At 37.0% G+C, this 23,794-nt stretch overlaps 1 protein-coding gene across 6 annotated transcripts in view; it reads right to left on the reverse strand.

The window, feature by feature from the left end:
* Positions 1-23,794, reverse strand: part of SYTL5 (synaptotagmin like 5) — a 241,191-nt gene that overhangs the window by 63,741 nt on the left and 153,656 nt on the right. For all 6 annotated transcript variants that reach the window (XM_072815151.1, XM_072815150.1, XM_072815152.1 and 3 more), the window contains one exon: positions 17,376-17,585. In XM_072815151.1, coding sequence (XP_072671252.1) covers positions 17,376-17,585 — 210 coding nt within the window. The remainder of the gene's footprint in view (positions 1-17,375; positions 17,586-23,794) is intronic.

Raw genomic sequence — 23,794 nt, forward strand, 5'->3', positions numbered from 1 at the left:
TTGGAAATAGAGATGGTAATTGTGTTATTCTGAATTCTCAAGATGTCCCTTCATGGTCCCTGTACCTTTGTTCGTCAGTCAGCCAAATGCTTGGTACTGCCATGATTGAATTCTGCTAATGGAATTAAAGTTGCTAATCAGCTGACCTTAAAATAGGGAGATTGTCTTAGATGATCTAGGTGGACACCCAAAGTAATCACAGAGCCCTTAAAAAACAGGAAGAGGAGGAGGAAGTCAGACCTGTGATGCTGCAATGCTACCAAACCAGAAGTAAGATTCCAAATGTGAGAAAGATCTGATGCACTAAGATGGCTCTGAGACGTAGACATCAACATGCAAGGTCCAGAGAGAGAGGATTCTTGGAGCTAAGGCTGGCTCTTAGCTAACAGCAAACAAGAAAACAGAACTCTCATTCCTACAGCCATAAGGAATCAGATTCTGCCTACCAAAGTGAGCTTGGAAGCCAAATCTTTCCAAAGCCTTCCAACAGGAGCTCAGCCAGCCAATACTTTGATTTCAGTCTTGTGAACCTTGAGTAGAGAAACCAAGCCATCCCATATTTCTGAGCTACAGAACAGGGAGATAATATATTTGCACTGTTTTAAGCTGCCAAATTTGTTATGAGAGCAATAGAAAAGTAAAACAATAATTAAACATAGAAATATATTTGTTCTAATATTCAACTCAGGAAATGACTTGCACAGGTTGTGAGAAAATAAATACAGAAAACTCATAAGACCAATAGGGCAGAGGTCGGCAAACAATACTGTGTGGGCAAAATTCATCCCCTCATTACATGTTTTGTATGGTCTAGGAGCTAGAAATAGTTTTTATATTTTTTATTGGTTGGAAAAAGTCAAAAGAAGAGTATTTTGGGACATATGAAAATTATATTCAAAATTCAGTGTCCATAATTAAAGTTTAATTGGAATACAACCATACTCATTTGCTTATGTATTGTCTCTGGCTGCTTTTCTATGTTATAGTAAAGTTGCAAAGTTGAGTATCTTTAGCAGAGACCACATGGCTTTCAAAGCCTACAATATTTACTCTCTGGAATTTTTGTTTTGAAAAATTTGCCAACCTCGGCAGTAGGAAAGAGTTTACATAAAAAGAAAGAACAAGGGAAATAATACAGATCAGCAATTGAAAACAACCCAATAGTGGCATACCTACATCTCACTTCTGGGTTTTTTTTTTTTTAACGTTCTTGGAATATGGGGGAGGTGGGTAGCACATCAACAGTAGTTTTACATGGGGCAGGGGAAAATGGGACAGCACCAGTCTACATGACCCAGGAAATGGTTTTCCATATCCTCTTTACCATATATGTCTAGAGCTGCTGCCAACACCTAACACAAATAAGATCTTCCCAGTATTGTTAGTCATTACTTCCTGCTATCCTTATAAAAACAGTAAGTATAATCCTTGTATTTGCTCAACTCAGATGTGCACTGGAGTCTTCCTTTCAGAGCTCTACAACATAAGAACAATCTCTTGGTATCATGCCTTTGCCAGGTTCTCTGGACCTGGGGGTAGATGGGAGTCTTGCTGGAAGAATGGCAAACTAATACCTAGTGAGTGTATACTACATAACAAGGAATGTGCTAGGCACTTAATATATATCTCTAATCCTCACTCTAAGCTATGAAGTAGTTATTATTATCATTATTCTCTTTCAGAGGGGGAAGCCAAAGCTCATGAAGGTTAAATAACTTGCCAAAGGCATACAGGTATTAGGACAGAAACAGGATTTATACTGAAAGCTCATACCCTTTACATGTGGCTAAACTGCCAGAAAAAAAATTCGCAGCTGTCAGCAATGACAAAACTTTAAGTAAGGATGAAAACTGATAGAAGTGAAGGAATGATACAGAGCATTCCATCTGATGGGCTATGATTGTGCACATGTGTGCAGGCACACCTCCACACATGCACACTGCATGCAGAGTGATAGGAATTAAGGAGAGGGCAAAAGAGTAAAGAAAATAAACATGAACCCCAAAGATACAAATGCAATGAAACGCTGGGACACCTGCATCCCGATGTTTATAGCAGCAATGGCCACGATAGCCAAACTGTGGAAGGAGCCTCGGTGTCCAACGAAAGATGAATGGATAAAGAAGATGTGGTTTATGTATACAATGGAATATTACTCAGCTATTAGAAATGACAAATACCCACCATTTGCTTCAACGTGGATGGAACTGGAGGGTATTATGCTGAGTGAAGTAAGTCAGTCGGAGAAGGACAAACATTATATGTTCTCATTCATTTGGGGAATATAAATAATAGTGAAAGGGAATAGAAGGGAAGGGAGAAGAAATGTGTGGGAAATATCAGAAAGGGAGACAGAACGTAAAGACTGCTAACTCTGGGAAACGAACTAGGGGTGGTAGAAGGGAGGAGGGCGGGGGGTGGGAGTGAATGGGTGACGGGCACTGGGGGGTTATTCTGTATGTTAGTAAATTGAACACCAATAAAAAATAAATTAAATAAATAAATAAATAAATAAATAAATAAATAAATAAATAAGAAAATAAACATGAAAAAAAAAAGAAAATAAACACGATACCCACTGTGACATTTGTATCCTTCTCTGTCATATAAATCTAATATTTGAAAAATACAAGGCTTGGAATATATTCAGTATTTCCTCTAGCTCATACTCTGAAGAATGAGTTTGAAATGAAGTCAGTTACCCTCATTATTTTTCATTAATGATTATTTAGTATCCAGAGTTTTCTAGGCCCTAATATGTTTTTAAGGTCTAACTCTTGGCATTTCTAACTTTCAGATGGAAGCTTATTTAAATGGAAAGTCAAATTCCCCTTAGATCTGTAGAGGGAAAATAGGTAATCTTACCCCAAGGGAAAAAAAAAAAAAGAATATAACATTCATTTCCTAGTTATCTGCTATTAGCTGCTGGAGAGATCAGAGATAAGCCATTTTTATTAGATATGCTGAGATAAGACAGGAATTTCTTATTATTCATAAGGAAACTAATCAGAATTATTTACGTGGGCAGCCTGGGTGCCTGAGCGGTTTAGCACCGCCTTCCACCGAGGGCGTGATCCTGGAGACCCCGGATCAAGTCCCACATTGGGCTCCCTGCATGGAGCCTGCTTCTCCCTCTGCCTGTGTCTCTGCCTCTCTCTCTCTCTGTCTCTCATGAATAAATAAATAAATAAATTTTTTAAAAAAGAATTTACAAATTTACTCATTACACGTAAAATATTTATTGCATTCCTACTACATGTTAGGCCTTCTGCTAAGGCTAAGAGTAAAGATGTCAATAATACAAACAAGGACCCCGGCCTTACAGAGATGATGGTCTATATTCCTCTCTTCCTTTCCAAACACAAAAACTGAAAAAGAAATCCCTAGACACATTAGGGTAAAACTGCAGAACCCTCTGTTAAAAGAGAACATCTTACAAGTTGGTAGAAAGGGTAAATCTCCCCAAATTACATACAAAGGAATGACAATTAGAATGATTTCAATAGTAATAATGAATGAATGAATAGTAATAATGAAATCTGGAATCCATCCAGTCAATGATATCTTCAAAGCTCTGAGAGAAAATAACTTTCAACCTAAAATTGTATGTACAAAAAAAAAAAAATACTGCTCAGGAATGAGGATGACATAAAAAAAATTTTCAGCACTGAAATGATTTATTGTCAACAGAGTTTCACTAGAAGAACTTCTAAAGATTGTACTTGAAGAAGAGGTAAAAGAGATCTCAATTTTAAAAAGAAATGATGATAAATGAAATTAGTAAAATATGTGGATAGATCTAAGCAAACACTGATGTCTAAACAAAAATTATAGTATCTAATTATTGAATAAAAAAATAATATATGTCTAGACCACCTGGGTGGCTCAGTGGTTGAGTGTCTGCCTTTGGCTCAGGCCATGATCTCAGGGTCCTGGGATCGAGTCCTGCATCAACCTCCCCACAGGGAGCCCGCTTCTCCCTCTGCCTATATCTCTGCCTCTCTCTCTCTGTGTCTCTCACGAATAAATAAACAAAATCTTTTTTAAAATCAGATATGGCTAAACAACTCAACAACAACAAAACCCCAAAAGCAAACAAAAAGATATGGCTAAAACAGAACAAAAAGTATAAATAATCCAGGAAGAAGATATATGAAGTTACAGAATATCAAGTTCCTTTTATTAATGAGAAGAAAAGTAAAACTATTGATTCATAAAGTTAAATATGAATGTTGTGATTTATAGGATAACCACTGAAAATAAAAAGTCATATATATCTGTAGTATTAGAAAATATAAAATGGAATGAGAAAAATATACTTCAATCAATCTGTAGAAAATATAAATAAAAGCCAATAAAATATATGGATATTACATAAAAGCAAATAATGTACATATTTTAGTAATTAGTATAAGTAGCCAAAGTATAGTTTAAGAAAAAATATCAGATTAAACCTCAAAAATTATATACAGCATATACATATAGCATGTATATGTATATACCAGACATGTATTTATTATGTATATAGCATATGTGTATAGCAAGTATTTAAATACATATAATTTAAAATAGCATATATATGTATGTAAGTATATATATAAAATATATATATGTTTGTAGGCATACAGACACAGAAAGATTGAAAGTCAAGGGTAGAATGATATATACCACGTAATATTAATTAAAAAAAACTTGATGTAATTGTATTAATAGCAGACAAAATAGACTTTAAAATAAAAGCACTTCCGGAAGTGAAGAAGGTCATTAAAAAAGCAATCAAATTGGTAAAGATGAATAGTCTAACAGAAAATTGGGCAATGGACATAGTCATTTCACAAAAAAGGAACCAAAAAAGACTAATAAGCCTATGAAAAGATGCTCAACCTCATTAGTAATCAGTAAAGTTCAAATTAAAATCATAGTGCGTTACCCACTTTTACCACCCAGTTTGGCAAAATTTAAAATTTTCATGAATCCAAGTGTTGGTAAGATTGTAAAGTAAAAAAAAACAAAAAACAAAAGCAAACCAACAACAAAAAAACCCCAAAACTTTTATATAATGCCGGTGGAGTTTAAACTGCTACAGCCACTATGATAAACAATTTAACATTAACTTGTAAAGCTGAAAATGCTCATACCATTTGTCCTGCAAGTTCATTCTTAGGTGCACTCCCTAGAGAAGTCTTCTCAAACATTTCTGGCATAGGTCACAGTAAAAAATATATTTTAGATCATAACCCAGAAAACGAATACAAATATACACATTCACACACACATATATTATATATATATCTATTATAATATTTACACATGCACATATACCTATGAGTTCTATTCTATTTTGGTTTTAGTGCTGGTCATAACCCATCGATGGGTCATGACCCATAATTTTAAAAACCCCACCTTAGGGAAACTTCTGTACATATTTGCCAGGCCATATGTACAAGAATGTCATAGGAAGAACAAACAAAACCCAAACCCAGAAAAAGGAAGGAAATAATAAAGATTAGAGCAGAAATAAATGATATAGAAACTAAAAAAACAATAGAACAGATCAATGAAACCAGAAGCTAGTTCTTTGAAAAGATCAGCAAAACTGATAAACCTCTAACAAGATTCATTAAAAAAAAAGGAGGACCCAAATAAAATCACTAATGGAAGAAAAGTAACAACCAACACCACAGAAATACAACTGTAACAGATTATTATGAAAACCTATATGCCAACTAACTGAACAACCTAGAAGAAATGGATAAATTCCTAGAAATACATTAACCTACCAAAACTGAAGCAGGAAGAAATAGAAAATCTGAACAGAACAATCACCCTCAATAGAAGAGAATCAGCGATCAAAAAAACTTCCAACAAACCAAAGCCCAGGACCAGACAGCTTCACAGTCAAATTTTACCAAACATTTAAAGAAGAGTTAATACCCATTCTCCTCAAACTATTCAAAAAAAACACAAAAGGAAGGAAAGCTTCCAAATTCATTTTATGAGGCCAGTAACACCCTGATACCAAAACCAGATAAAGATACCACAAGAAAAAAGAGAGAACTATAAGCCAATAACTCTCATGAATATAAATGCAAAAATCCTCAACAAAATATTAGCAAACTGAATCCAACAATATATTTAAAAAATCATATGCCACAATCAGGTAGATTTATTCCTAGGATTCAAAGGCGGTTCAATATTCACAAAACAATCAATGTGATACATCACATCAATAAGATAAAGGATAAAAACCACATGATCATTTCAATAGATCAGAATAGTGCAGAAAAGGCACTTAACAATGTACAATACCCATTCATGATAAAAACCCTCTACCAAGTAGGTCTAGAGGGAACATATCTCAATATAATAAAGGCCGTATATGCAAAACTCACAGCCAACATCATGTAGCATGTCAAGGCACTCCAAAATTCTCTGGGTGAGATTCACTGTGAGATCACTCTGATGTGAATCTCTCACTTACAACTAGATTATGGAAATTTGATAAAGTAGGGGTGATTTTGAAATTACTATGTGACAATTGTCAATGCCCATAAATCCAAAGATCACCAGAAACCCACTTATGGTTGAGCAAGCTGAGATTTTTTCATCACAATAAAGGAAAACGCATGCCATGAAGAAGCATGGGGCATCTCAGTAAGAGGGCATTTCAAAGAATTTAATACAGGATTTGGATTTCTGTTAGGTAATTTTGAAGAGACTTTGAGGGAGCAGGGATTTGGTCTAGATTAGGTGATGTCAGGAAGTGGGGACAACGATGTCTTAAATTTTATGTAGGAGGGCAAACAAAAACAAAGCTGAAGCTGTAATTGGTAAAGAAACAGGTCATTCATATTAGCCAGGAAAGGGGGCTGTTTCATACTTTGTGGCTTCAACAGTCACCTTGGTTTTGTCTGTGCTTAGACAAAACTATGTATTATTCTTTTGTCTCACTTCATCATGGTTGCAGAGTAATCCTGCAGGATGCTGATGCTCTGAGATTATGTCCCACAGATGAACACCATGGCCTAACTGTGAGTGTCAGCTCATCTCCCAACAGCATCAAAGCCTGCATATAAATATAAGACCAGTTTCCAGATGTCAGGGGCTGATTTTTCTTTCTCACAACAAAAGACTCTACATTCCCTTCCACGCTCTGTGTATCTTCCAACGGTTGGCGTTATCATCTTTCAAGTTTACTGGCAGAGACTCACATTTTATCTATTTCAGTTATCTTTCACCTACTTCAGTAATTATTACCCATTCATCAAAAACAAAAACATCAGTTTCCTCCTTCTTTAAAAAGATGAAGACTCTCACAAGGATACACCACAGCATGAAATGTCACAACATGGTACGAATATAAGATCAGGTCATCACTCCCGTAGAAGTAATTCACGTTCTGGTTCCATATCATGTTGTCTTTCTGAGTTCAACTGGGGTGCTGATTAGGAAAAATGATCATGATGACTGTCTTTGTGTTGGATGGCAACTGCCTCCACTTGTATAATTATGTGGAATTTTGTAGTTCTCATTAAGATAGCACAATGAACTAACCGGTTCTGTCAGGGTCTCTTTCATTCTATTTCTAGAGTTAAATTTAAGACTGGACCTATAGCAACCAACTTGTTAAAATGAGAAGTGGTTGGAGAAAATGTCAAGGACTGCTCAGCCCACTTTAATAGGTAGCCTCCTTCTATCAGTCCTCGCTAGAAATTGTTCCAGTGGTCTAGCAATAAAATCTCTGTACTTTTATCCAATCTAAGGTAAATGACAATAAAGGTTGTGCTTCCAACTGATTAGAGAATGAGTCACTTTCTGACTCATCTCATCTCTTAGAGGTCAGGGTGAGAATTTCAATTTTATGGTCTATTAAGCATGGAGACAGCTCAGTGGTGTTGCAACACTCCCTCGCAACAAACAAAGGGTGTTCGCTGCCAATAAAATATCACTCATGCTTCATTTTTGAAAACCACTGAATAAACAGCAAACGAGATACTTTTAATACTGAGAGATAGTTTTAAGTCTCTGAGATCACATAGAAGAGTAGCAGGAATGGTGGTGAAGTAATGGTCTTTGTTTTCAGCTCTAAAAATAAGGAGGTATTTTGATATGTCAAATTGGACACTCATCATGTACATTTCCAGCTGTCACAGAAGGATATAAGTTGTTGTCACAGAAGCCTAAGAATTCATTGAAAGCTCTGTTTCTTTCTTCAGGCATTTGTATGCATAAAACCAGAATTTATGCTACGGAGGAGACAATACTGTAATAAACTCATCTTCTTCCTTAGATTGTGAAACCACTGAGGGTGGTCCATGTTTTATTCATCTTTGTATCTGTATCTTCTAGTATACCAATAGGTTATCAATAAATATCATAGAAGGGATGGATGGATGGGTTGATGCATGGATGGATCACTTGGATAGGTGGATGGTTGGGTTTATTAAATTATTGTTTCATCAATAAAAGTAGTACAAGTGATTCAAAAGTTCTGTATTGATGTACTAACACCTACTAAGGAAGACACAGAATTTTCAATTTATTATTATTTATTCTTACACTCTTCTAACAACAATTGGTATTTTATCTTTCTGTGACAGCTGAAAATTTACTCTGTTCAGAGGGCAAATGTACTTGGCATAGCTCATGGATTTTTTGTATTGTATTTTTTTAACCCCATGCTGACAGAAGAAAACCATATTTGTTCCATAACTTGCTTAGGCCTGAAATGCTTTAACTGAAAACTTGCTATCTACTCACTCACTCATGTATCCATTCATTTGCTTGTTCATCCATCTATCCATCTATCATTAACAGTCACTGAGTACCTACTATAGGCATTCTTTTAGGCACAAGGACTACATCAGTGAACAGTATAGATAAAAACCCCTGCCCTCGTGGTTATAAAGCCTATAGTTTATGGAAGAAGAAAGATAATAAACAAGACTAATAAAGTAAAATACATAGCATATAAGTATTAAGGGGAAAAACACAGGAAGGGGTGTGTTAGTTTGGGTAGAGTAGCTTCTATAACAAACCATTTCCAAATTCCATTGACTTAACACGTTTAAAGTTAATCTCTTATTTTTTAAAAAATATTTTATTTATTTATTCATTAGAGACAGAGAGAGAGAGAGAGAGAGAGAGAGAGAGAGGCAGTGACATAGGCAGAGAGAGAAGCAGGCTGCATGCAGGGAGCCCGGTGTGGGGACTCGACCCTGGGACTCCAGGATCACACCCTGGGCCAAAGGCAGATGCTCATCCGCTGAGCCACCCAGGCGTCCCAAGTTAATCTCTTATTAATATAACCTAGTGTTGATCTGACAAGATTTAGGGGAAAGTTTATATCAGTCAGGCCTGTAATTACCATCTATACTGACTATCAGCTCAATTGATGGCAAAACTTTGAATTAGCAATGTGTAAATACACAAGACCTTTGGGTCTTGTATTGAGAGGTATGCTTCAGTGATTACAAGTGGCATTTAGAAGTTAAAAACAGAAGTGTGTGGAAAATACCAGAAAGGGAGATAGAACATAAAAACTCCTAGCCTAACTCTGGGAAACGAACTGGGGGTGGGGAGGGAGGGCGGGGGGTGGGGGTGAATGGGTGACGGGCACTGAGGGGGGGCACTTGATGGGATGAGCACTGGGTGTTATTCTGTAAGTTGGCAAATTGAACACCAATAAAAAATAAGTTTATTATAAAAAAAATTTAAAAATTCCTCTACCCATATTGAAGATTGAAGTAACTTCTGATGACTGAAGCACTCATGAGTCATGGTCCCTAGTTATATTGTCTGAGTAAATGAGGGTCCAGGATTAGAGAAGAGGTTGAATAGTAATGGAATAAGAAATAGAAATGACTTAATACTATGAATCAAATAAAATAATATAGAAGATTAGAAAAACAGTTATTGAGAAATTCCTTATATGTCTTCAGACTCTACAATTGGAAGGTCAGTCATTTGTTAAAATTCCATTTTTTTCTTCATTGCCCTGAAATGGTAAACCCTACCTTGACATCATTTGGTAGGGAAAGAGCTGGTTAAAGAAACAAACAAAAAAACTGATACTCAGGATGCCTGGGTGGCTCAGTTGGTTGAGCATCTGCCTTTGGCTCAGGTCATGATCCCAGGGTCCTGGGATGGAGTCCTGCATCAGGCTCCCTGGAAGGAGCCTGCTTCTCCTTCTGCCTATGTCTCTGCCTCACTCTCTGTGTCTCTCGTGAATAAATAAATAAATAAAATCTTTAAAAAATTCTGATACTCATTCCAACTCTATTAACATAACCGTAACCTTTTAGTGTTCAAATTTCCACTATTTTTATATTTATAAAATCTAAAATCAGTTACCTCTCTTACCTAATAGGTATAATTTTGAGAACTTGAAGGACTATTCCCTAGTAATAAATGTGATCCAAAGATAGATCAGCTCTCACAGGGAAAGAGGCTCCAATTTTGAAATAAGCTCAACCTCTGATTTAAAATAATCTTGAATATTTTGTAATCTTATTTTATTTCCCTCTTGGAAGTAAAATATACATTCTCAATAGATACATATTGCTACACAGAGTCTCACTAACTTTTATAATTTTTCAAAACTTTGTCCATCAATCAAAAGTTATCAAGTTAAAAAATGTTATCAAGTTTATGACAAAACAAGATATGACCAAAACCAAGAGAAACAAACAGAAAATCAGTTCTCAACTCGAACAATAGAATTATCATTCACAGAGTTTTAAGTAATTACAAATAATTTATCCAAGAAATTATGAGAAAAGGGGTGAAAATCAGCAAAGAGAAACATAACAAAAGCAAAATGAAAAATCTAAAACTGAAAAAAAACAACTGAATTTATGAATTAAATAAATGTGCTTAAGAGTAAATTAAACATAGCCAAAGATTAGTGAATTGAAAGATCAGAAAAACATATGCAAAATGAATTCAAAGATATAAAGGGATAAAAAATATGGAAAGGAGTATAAAAGATGTATGAAAGCTATTAAATAGAATTAAGATACATATTTGAAGTATTTGAAGTGGGGAGAGAAAAGAGAGAAAAAGCAGTATGTGAAGAGGTATTATCTGAAAAATATTCAAATATGACAAAAGATATTAATAGGTGCAGACTTAAGACACTCTAGACACCCCAACGTGGACAAATATAAAGAAAAATCAGACAGAGGCTAGACATGTTATAGACACTGTGCAAATCCCACAGAAAAGGGGAAAATAGCAAAAGTAGACTATGAAAACTATTATTACAGTTGATTCTTGGACAGCACAACTTTGAACTGTATGGGTTCACTTATATGTAGATTTTTTCCCAATATATTGTTAAAAACTTTTGGAGATTTGTGACAATTTGAAAAAACTCACAGATGAACTGCACAGCCTAGAAGTATTGAAAAATTAAGAAAAAGATGTGTCATGAATGCCTAAAATATATGTAGACACTAGTCTATCACACTACCATAAAATACATACAAATATATCATAAAAAGTTAAAATTTATCAAAATTTATGCAGACTTACAGACCATACATGGCACTATTTGCAGCTGAGAAAAATGTAAACAAACTTAAAGATGCAGTATTAAATCATGATTGCATTAGAATTATCTGTAGTATCAACTGTCCTAATGTAATTTTGTAGCTACCTCCTGTTGCTATTGTGGTGAGCTCAAGTATTGCAAGTATCTATTTAAGATGCCATAGGACATTAATCATCTCCACATGAACAGTTCATCTCTATAGTAAACTGCATATCATAATAAAAAGCGATCCCTCATGGTTCTCATATTTTTTGGTTTAACGCAATACCTCAAACCTCAAATGACACTACTGGACCCATATACAGTACTACTAGTGATGCTGGAAATGCACCCAAGAAGTAGAGAAAAGTTATGAAATTATAAGAAAAAGATGAATTGCTTTATATGCACCACAGATTGAGGTCTGCAGCTGGGGTTGCCCATTAATTCAAGATACATGAATCCAGTATAAGGACCATTATAAAAAAAAAAGAAAAAGAAACTCATGAAGCTGTTGCTGCAGTTACAACTAGCAAGCACAAAAACCTTGTACTTTTTGCAAAACATCTCTCTATCTCATATTGAAAATGCAGCTTTCATGTAGGTGCAAGATTGCTACAAGAAAGGTGTAACTTATAGACCCTCATATGATTTGGGGGAAAAAAATAAAATCATTATATGATAACCTAAAGCAAAAGAAAGGTGAAGTATCTAAACCTGGAGGATTTAAGGCCAGAAAGGATGGTTTGGTAATTTTAGAAAGAGGTTTGCCTTAAAAAAAAAAAAAGAGTCAAGATAACAGAAGAAGCAGCTTTGACCAACTAAGAGGCAGCAGACCAGTTCCCAGTCACCACTTACAAACTCCTTAGGGAGAAAAACTATCCACTCAAAAAGGTTTTTAATGCAGATGAAAGTGTCCTATTCCGGGGGGGGGGGGAATGCCACAAAAGACATTTATTAGTAATGAAGAGAAATGAGCACTAGGACTTAAGAAAGGAAGGAATAGGCTAACTGTACTGTAGGCATCTGTTTTGTGCAGATGCAGTTCGGTTTGTGATCAGGACTGTCCTTATCTATAAAGCTGCTAAACCCTGAACCTTGAAGGAAAAAGAAACATCAGCTGCTAGTGTTTTGGTTGTACCAAAAGAAGACCTGAACAATGAGAACCCTTCTTCTATATTGGTTTCATCAATGCTTTTTCTCTGAAGTCAGGAAGTACCTTGCCAGTAAGGGACTGCCTTTTAAAGTTATTTTGATATTGAACAATGCCCCTGGCTACCTAGAATCCCATGAGTTCACAACACCAAGGCCATTGAAGTAGTCTATTTGCCCCAAACACAATGTCTCTAATTCAGCCTTTAGATCAGAGGGTCATAAGGACATTTAAGGTTCATTATACATGGCACTCTGTGGAATGAACTGTCAACATTATGGAAAGCACCCTGATAGAGAGAACATGAAAGTATGGGAGGATAAGCCAGTGAAAATGGCATTGTTGTTACAGGAAAAGCCATGAAAACCATCAAGCCCCAAACAATAAATTTCTGCTAGAGAAAACTGTGTCCAGATGTTGTGTGTGACTTCAAAGGATTTATACAGAGCCAATCAAGGAAATCATGAAAGAGATTGTAGCAATGGCAAAAAAGGTGAAGGGGAGGGGTAAAGGGTTTCAAGGTGTGAATCTTGAAGAAGTTCAAGAGCTAACAGACCCCACATCATAGGATTTAACAGAAGATGATTTGATGGACATGAGTGCTTCTGAACCAGTCCAGATGAAGAAGAAAAAGACATAGAAGTGGTGCCAGAAGATAAAGTGGCATTAGACAATTGGGCAGAACAGTCTCGATTATTCAATATGGCTTTTGGCTTCTTTTACAACATGGACCCTTCTATGATACGGGCACTGAAGCTGAAGCAGGTGGTAGGAGGAGGATTGGTACTATATAGAAATATTTTTAGAGAAGTGGAAAAGCAAAAATGTCAGAAATTATATATTTCTGTAAAGTTATACTGAGTGTGCCTGCCTCTCCTTCCTTCCCTTCCACCTCTTCCACCTCTTCTGCCTCTGCCACCCTGGAGATAGCAAGACCAATCCCTCCTCTTCCTCTTCCTCAGCCCACTCAACATGGAGAGAAAAGGATGAAGACCTTTATGGTGGCCCACCCACTTAACAAATAGTAAATAATCATCATGCCATACATAATAAACTTATACGTACATATGGCTAACAAACTTATCCATTACATATGTGTGTCTCTGTGCGAAAATCTAACTGTACAAGAAATGTATAAGACATTTTTGTGTCATCATCTTTACTGCCTAAATGTTTATCATGTAGAACACTGTGTGCAAGACATATACAGAAGCGGTTATGTCTAGCCTCACATAGGCATAAGGTGAATGATAATTAATATATGATTAATAATGTATTAGTTTTCTTACTGTTTTCTAACTTTGCTTTCAAAGTTATTTTGAAAGTTTACCCTTACAGCAAGCTTTTCTCTACTAGTTGGAGAAACTGTGTATTAGCCTATCATTGCAGGGAAGTGGTTTTTAAAAATATTACAACGTTTCTAAAACTGTATTATTAATATGATTGTAATACCATATACTATAAAAATTTTTATAACAACTCATGCATTCATGTATAGGCTAGGCTACCATGAAGCAAGAGTATCAATTACACTAGCCTACCAAAAAGCAATCATATTGCTTCTCTTCGTTATCAATACATGAGTTGTTATATCTGTAAATAAATGTCAATTTCTTTTTCACATTATCTTCTCATTTTTCAGGTCTAATGTTAATAATATATATATAATATCCACAGTGTTTTTTAAAATTTATTTATTTATTTGAGAGAGAAAGAGAGAGAATGAATGTGTGAACAGAGGGAGGGGCATAGGGAGAGGGAGAGAGAGAATCTCAAGCAGTGTCTCCACTGAATGTGGAGCCTGATGCGGGGAATGACCCCAGGACCCTGAGATCCTGATCTGAGGTGAAATCAAGAGTTGGCTGCTTAACCAACTGAGCCACCCAGGTGCCCCTAACATCTACAGTGTTTTATATCATAGAAGACAATACTGGTACAGTTTCTGACAGATGATTCATCTTGTAAACAGATGATGTAAACTTATAGTATTTATAAATATGATACAGTGCTATAAATGTATTTTTTCTTCTCCATGATTTTAATAAAACTCTTTTCTAGCTTACTCTATCGTCAGAATACAGTATATAATACATGTAACATACAAAATATGTGCTAATGAACTATTTATGTTATTGATAAGGCTTCTGGACAACAGAGGCTATTGAGTTTTCAGAGTCAAAAGTTATACATGGATTTTTGACTATGTGGGGGATCAGTACCCTTAATCCCACATCGTAAAAGGCTCAATCATACTTTTTAAAAAGCAACAACATAGTGACATCTGATTTCTTAACAGAAACATTGCAAGCCAAAACCCAATGGAGTAATGTCTTCAAATAAGTGAAAGTTAACTACTTCTAACCTTGAACTCGGTAACTAGCAAAAACATGCTTGAAAATTGAAAGTAAAATAAAGCATCACTAAGAAAAACAAAAACTGAGAGTATTTATCACTAGAAGAACTATGCCAAGGAAATACTGAAGGGTCCCCTTTAGGCAGAATGAAAATTACCCCAGAAGGAAACACGAAAATGTAATAATAAAAAAAAAACCAGAGCAATGGAAAGGATAACAGTGTAGTAAGTCTAAGTGCATACTGACTATAAAATAATATCTTCTGAGATTAAGTATGTTAGTCTGAATGGATAATCCATGTTGAAACATAATTCCATTGTGATGGCATTTGGGGGGGAAGCCTTTGGCAGGTGACTGTTGCCCTTATGAAGGGACCCCAGAGAGCTCCCTTGCCCCTTTCATAATGTGAGGACATAATGAGAACACAGGCTGCCTAAGAACCAGGAAGCAGGTCCTCAGCAGACAACACACCTAGAACCTTGATCTTGGACTTCCTAGTCTCCAAGACTGTGAGAAATAAATTTCTGTTGTTTATAAGCCACCCAATCTATGTCCTTCTATTACAGCTGTCTGGATGGACTAAGACAAAGTATATATGTGTGTGCATTTATGTAGGTATAAATATATGTGTATGCATATGTGTACAGATATAGATATACAGATATTTAATACAATATGTACAATAACAGTAGAAGGGGAGTAAAGGGATATACAGATATTTAGTACAATATATACAATAGCAGTAGAAAGGGGAGTAAAGGGAGTTAAAGGATTTTAAGAATCTGGTATTACCTTACAAGAGCCAAAAGTACTAATTTATATTTATATTAGATTTATTTTATTTTTTTAAAAGAACACAATGCGGGACTCAATCTGGGGACCCCAAGATCATGCCCTGAGCTGAAGGCTCAACCACTGAGTTCAATCACTGAGCCACTCAGGTGTCCCTAATTTATATTAGATTTTAATAAGTCAAGAATGTATGTTATAATTTCTAGAGTAATCATTAGACAAGTGATATAATGTTTAAATAACAGAGAAATAGAAAAAATAGACAACCTAAATGAAGGCAAATAAATAGAAAAAAAGAATGGAATAGATGGGACAAAGAGTAAACAGGTGGTAGATTTTAAGTAAGATAGATGAGTAATTTTGTTAGTACAAATGGAATAAGTATTTTAATTAATGACAACTGTCAGACAGGATTTAACACACACACACAATTATATGCTACTTATAAGAGATACACCTTAAATATAAGGAAACAGATTAAAAGTTAAAAGGATAAAAGAGAACTTACCAAACATGTACTAAAAGAAACACACAAAAAATGCTGTTGCAGTCATAACAACAAACAAAGTAAACTTTAAGGAAAAAATCATAACTAGAAATCAGGATGGAATGTTCATAATGAAAAAGGTTTCTGTACACCCATAAAATACCACATCCAAAATATTTATACTCAAGACTATCACTTCAACATATATAAATCAAATATTATCAGAATTAAAAGGGTATATAGAAAATCCACAAGCATTGCGAGAGTTTAGCATATATCTCTCTCCATATCAGAATACAAAGATAGAACAGAGGTGGGGGTTCAATATTTACAAATTAATCAACATGATGCATCACATTGATAAGAGAAAGGATAAAAACCATACGATCATTTCAATAGATTCAGAAAAAGCTTTGCCCCTTGGCTGCTGTGGATAGTAGGCTGGATATTTCATACTCATCTTGCCAGTAGCCCCAAACATCTACAGATGGCCTTGGGGAAATGCCTCTGCCTCCGATTAGACATGTGGAGTCAGGTGGGGCTTAAGTGAAGAAAAGCTTGTGGGTGGTTTTCAAATGTAGGAGGAGATCTCCTTCTGTGAGGCTTCCAATTTTACCATTTTATAGTTTTTAAAACTAAAAATGCCATTTTCTGTCTCTATTTTGCTTGTGTATGCTCGCTCATGCATCATCATTCCCCACCCCTGAATTCTACAAAGGCATTGCTGAGTCTGTATTGGGCTAGATTTTAATTCTATTCTCTATCCCTGAATTTCATTTTATTTTTAAAGATTTTATTCATTTATTCATGAGAGACACAGAGAAAGAGGCAGAGACATAGGCAGAGGGAGAAGCAGGCTCCCCGCGGGGAAGTCAATGCAAGTCTCGATCCAAGGACCCCAGGATCATGCCCTGAGCTGAAGGTAGATGCTCAACTACTGAGCCACCCAGGTGCCCACTATCCCTAAATTGTAAACACTCTTATCTTTTTTTCTTTCCCCACTCCAAGCCCTTCAGTCATCGAATCTGGCTTTCCACACCAAGGCAAGGAACTCACGCGACTTTGGCACAGATAGTACACTTCCAGCTGCCATCAAGGCCCGAGACCCGACACTCGCTGCACACTCTCAGTGAGCAGGTCCGGCACGGGTCTCCTCGGTCAAATATTAAGCCCAGGTTTCTCTGGCAGTGAACACAGACTCTGCTGGTTTCTTGCTGAGTCTTCCCACTTCTACGTTTTGCTTCTAAGAGTTCATTTTTCAGCTTCCTGGAAGGAGAGAGAGAAAAAAAAATACTTTAAAAAAAAGTAGACAGGAGCAGAGTTCTCTTTATTTAAGAGGTATTTTCATTTGGAAGAATACTTGAAAGAATCAAGTAGTCAGAGCCAGATACTTACAGAAAACAGTTTCTCTCTCTCGAATCAACAATCCTTTGATATCAGTAGTTGAAAAACATATCGTTTGTGTTTTTTTTTAAACACAACATTCTATGTATTTATTCATGAGAGACACACACACACAGAGAGAGAGAGAGAGAGAGAGAGAGGGGCAGAGACACAGGCAGAGGGAGAAGCAGGCTCCATGCAGGGAGCCCAACACGGGACTTGATCCTGGGTCTCCAGGATCACAGCCTGGGTTGAAGGCGGTGCTAAACCACTGAGCCACCCAGGCTGCCCTCTCTGAACCTCTAAACGTTTCCGCTTAGCATTTGAGGCTTTCTAACAACTTCCAGTGACCTCTAGTCTTTGCTGTCAGATACACCTATGTTTGAATCTAGGTTCCATCATGAATTAACTGTCCACTATGGCAATGATTCATCCACTACACTTTGGTCTCTTGATTTCTAAAATGGGGGTAATAATGTTCTTACATGATTGTTCTGAAGATTAAACAAGATAATAAATGTAAAGGTACCAGCATGGTTCCTGGTATATACTAAATAATTGCTAGTCATGGACCTTCTTTTACTACCTGACATGTAATTTTTTAAAAATATACACATTAGAAATGGGCTACTCAAAGTGATGCAACGGTGCCACCAGGGAACTCACTGGGAATGCAGAATCTCAGGCCCCACTTCAGATCTATTGGATCAGATTCTGCATATTCACAAAATCACACCAAAAAAAAAAAAGGTAATTAGAGCCTGAGAAGCACAGCTTTGGAACATTTGGGCTCAAATTTGACTATATGCTGGAATCACCTAGGAAGATTTTAAAGGATATGGATTCTTGAGTCTCACTCTTCCCTCCCCATCTGGACTCTGATGGCATTTTTTTTAAAGTGTGACTATTTTTTCTAACATACTGCCAAATTTGGAAAACGCTACTCTAAAAGATAAGTTCATCTCCACTTAAAAGTTTCAAAGGCAGGGATGCCTGGGTGGCTCAGCAATTAAGCGTCCACCTTTGGCTCAGGGCAGGATCCGGGATTGAGTTCCATATCGGGCTCCCTGCGAGGAGTCTGCTTCTCCCTCTGCCTATGTCTCTGCCTCTCTCTGTCTCTCATGAATAAATAAATAAAATCTTTTTTTAAAAAAAAGGTTCAAAGGCATGATATTCCTTAATACTATTGATCTCCAGTCCCTTCTTTAAAAAAAAAAGATTTATTTATTTGAGAGAGCGAGCAAGAGAGCACATGAGCAGGGGGAGGGATATAGGGAGGTGGAGAGAAACTCCAGCAGACTCTCTGCTGTGCCTTTCCTTTACATATATTATATTGTTTAATCTTCAGAACAATCATGTAAGAACATTATTACCCCCATTTTAGAAATCAAGAGACCAAAGTGTAGTGGATGAATCATTGCCATAGTGGACAGTTAATTCATAATGGAACCTAGATTCAGATCATGACCTGAGCTGAAACCAAGAGTCAGACGCTTAACAGACTGAACCTCCCAGGCACCCCTCCAGTCCCTTCTTGAACACAACATTTCTATGTTCCAGAAAAAAACAAACATCCCAGAACCATTTCACACATCTCATATCATTTCCTTTTCCATTTGTGATACTGAGCTTTGTTATGCCAACTAGACTAGCATCTTCCCTAAAGCAGGAATGATGACTTGACTTTCATGAATATACTGTTCATGACCCAACTCTGTGTCAGATTATAAGGTACTTAAATGTCATAAACTTTTTATTATCTATTTGGAGCCTTCAAACTAACTTGTGAGATATTATGTCATTCATGTTAAAGACAGTGAGTAGTATACATAAAACCAGAAAGTAGGTCTTTTAATTCCTAGCCTATGAGAGATTCCTAAATGGGGAATTTTAAAAGGGAGGAGTAAGGTTTCTTTTAAGATTTTATTTATTTATTCATGAGAGACACACAGAGAGAGGCAGAGACATAGGCAGAGGGAGAAGCAGGCTTGCTGCAGGGAGCCCGATGTGGAACTCGATCCCAGGACCCCAGGATCATGACCTGAGCCAAAGGCAGAGATGCTCAACCACTGAGACATCCAGGTGCCCAGGAGTAAGGTTTCTAAAACCTTTGATTAATTGTCTCCTTCATTCATCTAATGAGCATTTCTTGAGTGTCTGTGTACCAGGCATTCTGGTATTCAGAGACAAAAATGAGTCAAAACAATTTCTGCTAAGGACTCCCATTATCCTCGATGTTAGTCAAGAGGAGGACTAACTAAGATAATTCATGTATTACAACAGGCAGACTTAGAGAGTGCTCTTAAGTTCTCGTTCATATCCACCAAAACACAAACAAGAACCCATAACAAATTTTCTTAATCCCTGACTTAGAGCTTACTAAGTACCCTCATGTCCTTTTCTTTGTGAACAACCAGCTTAATGAAATTGAATATAAGAAAAACTCCATACAATTTACTTTTGAAAACTTGCAGAAGCTACAAGCTTTAAAATAACAGAATGAGGGGATCCCTGGGTGGCGCAGTGGTTTAGCGCCTGCCTTTGGCCCAGGGTGCGATCCTGGAGACCCGGGATCGAATCCCACGTCGGGCTCCCGGTGCATGGAGCCTGCTTCTCCCTCTGCCTGTGTCTCTGCCTCTCTCTCTCGCTCTCTGATGACTATCATAAATAAATAAATTTTAAAAAAATTAAAAAATAAAAATACAAATAACAGAATGAGTCCTCATTTGAAAACCACAAATGCATTATCTAAGGAATCACAACAGATGTTTGAACATCTCAGGGTACAGGAGACATAAAACACTACTTATTTGAAATCTACAACAATGCATGCAACATGATAAAAAGAAACCAAAGTGATTAAAATGGGTTGAACAAAGATAGCAATCATGGACAGCAGTCCTATCTGAATGGACTGGTGGGCTAAAGACCAATAAACTGAAAAAACAGGGGTGTTCCAGGACATTCCAGTGGCAAATTCTCTTCTGGAAAAAAAATTCCACGATCAGGTGCCTGAATCACTTCAACTTACCAGTTCCTTAATCACTTAGTGGTTCCTCAGAGTGAGTGAAACCACTTGGAGAAATTATGGCCATAAACAGAAACATTTTTTAAAGATCTTATTTATGTTTTTTTTAGAGAGAGTGTGTGCATAAGTTGGAGGGGTAGGGAGAGGTAGAGGGAGTAGCAGACTCCCCCCTGAGCAGGGAGCCCAACTCAGGGTACCATCCCAGGATCCTGAGATCATGACTTGAGCTGAAGGCTTAACCGACTGAGCCACAGGGGCCCCCAAAGTAAAACATTTTTATTGCATCTTTCTTTGTGCTTTACTGACAACAGTCTATTTAGCAATCAGGCTTCACCTAGTTCAGTTCCAGAGTCTGAAAAGACTTGGGGCCCCATGTAAATCATGCCACAAGGAAGCAAGAATTTAAAGGTCGCAACACACTGGTTGGGAAATTTCTAAGACAACTGGTGCTAATTGTCCCACATTTACTGGGAGCTCTCTCTGAGACTGGGAAAGGATGGGACGAATTCCATAGGCTGGCACCAAATACTAAACAGCCCGATCTTTCAGATCTCTCTTAGAAATTGTCCTAATTTAATCGTGCCTAGGATAATTTACATGAAAAGGACATAGCCATTTGCAGACACCCCAGAAGAGAAAGGTTAAAGGGAGGGAATCGGAACTGGGAGAATTGGTACCAAGGTATTGGTATTGGTATAGGGAGCCCAAAGAGAGGAATAGGATGGGAGATGCCTTTTCCCTCTGCTTTACTATCCAGCACTACAAAGCAAGGTAGGCCTTCTTTGGCTCCTGCATTGCTGACCCAGTCTGAGAAAGGCGTGTGAGGAAGGTGACTTTCTGGGCGTCAAGCACAGTATCTGTTCATCTCTTGCACCCACATAGCCTTGAAATGCTCCTGGTTCCAAGTAACAGGCTTAAAAATAGGCTTCATTTTTTGCCCACATAATAAATTCAGGATTAGGCAGTTCTTGCATTAGTTCAGCTGCAAATCAGGTCATCAAGGACTCAGGATACCGAAGTCCCTTCTCTTTAAGGTGTGGCTTATTGGGGCATCAGGGTGGCTCGGTAGTTGAGCATCTGCATTTGGCTTAGGGTGTGATCCTGGGGTCCTGGGATCAAGTCCCGCATGGGCCCCTGCCCGCAGTGAGCCTGCTTCTCCCTCTGCCTATGTCTATGCCTCTCTCTGTCTTTCATGAATAAATAAAGTCTTCTAAAATAAAAAAGTGTGGCTTATCATTGTTATGCAAAATGGCCAGCCAGCTCCAGAATAGCATCCTCCTCTAAGACAAGAGGAAGGAGCAAGCTGTGTCAGCTGTACTTATCTTTTAACCAAAAACAAAAATTGACTTGTGGATTCCCTCTATTAGACTTCTCCTTAGGTTTCTCTGCTCAGACGGTATCATAGCACCACCAATAGCTGCAAGGGAGGCTGGGAAAGTGGAACAAGTCAGATGGCACATCCCTGCCCTCTTGACATTAAATGTAATCCTGTGACTAGCACTGGTCCCTGAAATGTGGTATGTGGTTCCATACCACTCACTTTAAGAGCAAGTACACAGTTTACCTCATACTCTCATCTTTGCATGGAGAATGGCAATGTCCCAAATAGTTCCTGCTCTGTAAGTCTGAGTTCTGGTCTGAGGCCATACAGCATGGATGACAAATAAACCTTCATTGTTTTAAGCCACTAAGAGTTTGGGGCTGTTACTGTAGCAACACTTAGTCCATTGTGTTCTTTGGCTGGCTGGGTTTCATCTGACTTCCCTATATCCTTTTTAGCTTTCTTTTACTGCTGCTTCCCCAGAGAGCCTTTCTCCGACCACCAAATCTATAGCCAATACCCATCTTATTCTCACTCACAGAACTGTGCTCTTTTTCTTCATAGCACTTACTGTAATTTTTAATTGTATATTTATTTGGCTGTTTTTACTCACCAATTCCTCCATCAACTTCATGAGGGCAAGACTCTTCTGTAGTGTTTAGCTATACATTTTACAGCACATAGCCTAGTGCCTAGAACATAATAGGTATCATTTAATTGAATGAATAAAAGAAAGCATAAGCACAAGCTAGCAAGTGCCAGAAGAGGAGGAGGGAGGAAAGGAAGGAGAAAAAAAAGAGATCAAGAGTGAAAGGAAGGAAGGAAAACTCAGCCATGCTGCTAACTAGATGTCACTGGGCATTCGAGTTAACCTCTCAGTTACTTCAACTTCAAAATAAAGATAATGATTCCTTATATTATCTTCATCCAAGGGTGTTTGTAGGAGGCAGAGGCAATAAAGTATGGTAGTGTGCTCTGTGAATTATAAAGCCCTTTACAATATGAAGCCATCATTATTAAAAAGAGAATGAGAAGAGAAAAATGTACAATATTGGGTCTGTTAAGAATAAAGTCAACCTGAAATTGGCTAAAACTGAGATCAAACACATTCTGAAAAAGTAATTCAAGGCTGAGAAAACTACAAAATGTTCTCAATTACTCAATAAGGACTTCCAGAGCTTTTTCTATCTTCTTTAACTTCATTCCTACACTGTTGTTCAGAAAGAAAAACGATTTGATTCTTGCCAATATAAAAAATCTAACCAACTGCTCGATTTGTTCTTGTGTGGAGAAGAGCAAAGAGTGTGGGAGATGGGAAAAGTGTAGTAGAGATAAATATGGCCCCAAATCAACTGTTAGAAACTGATGAAAAATTTAAATTTAAATTTAAAAAAGTTGAAGACATTTAATACCCACTAACACAGATTCTTTATTTCAGATGAACTCAGGGGTGGGGGCGGGGGGGGGATGCTCTCTGTTTTTAAAATATCAGTTTGTTCCTTAGATTTCCTTGTTGTTACACAGATGTGCTGATATTAACATGCAAATTGATGACCTATTTGTAATTGAAATCTTAAAGACTGAAGAGATGAACTATCTCAGCTGTAGTTAAATGATAGAATCTTTTCACTGCTATATCCTGGTGATACACTGAATTCATTTTTTCCATTCCATCATCAAAAATGTTCAATGCATTACAAAGACTGCTTGCTTTATCACTGCATAGACACACTCCTTTCAAAT

The sequence above is a fragment of the Canis lupus genome, chromosome X (assembly GCF_048164855.1).
Source record: "Canis lupus baileyi chromosome X, mCanLup2.hap1, whole genome shotgun sequence".
In the NCBI taxonomy this organism is placed as follows: Eukaryota; Metazoa; Chordata; class Mammalia; order Carnivora; family Canidae; genus Canis; species Canis lupus.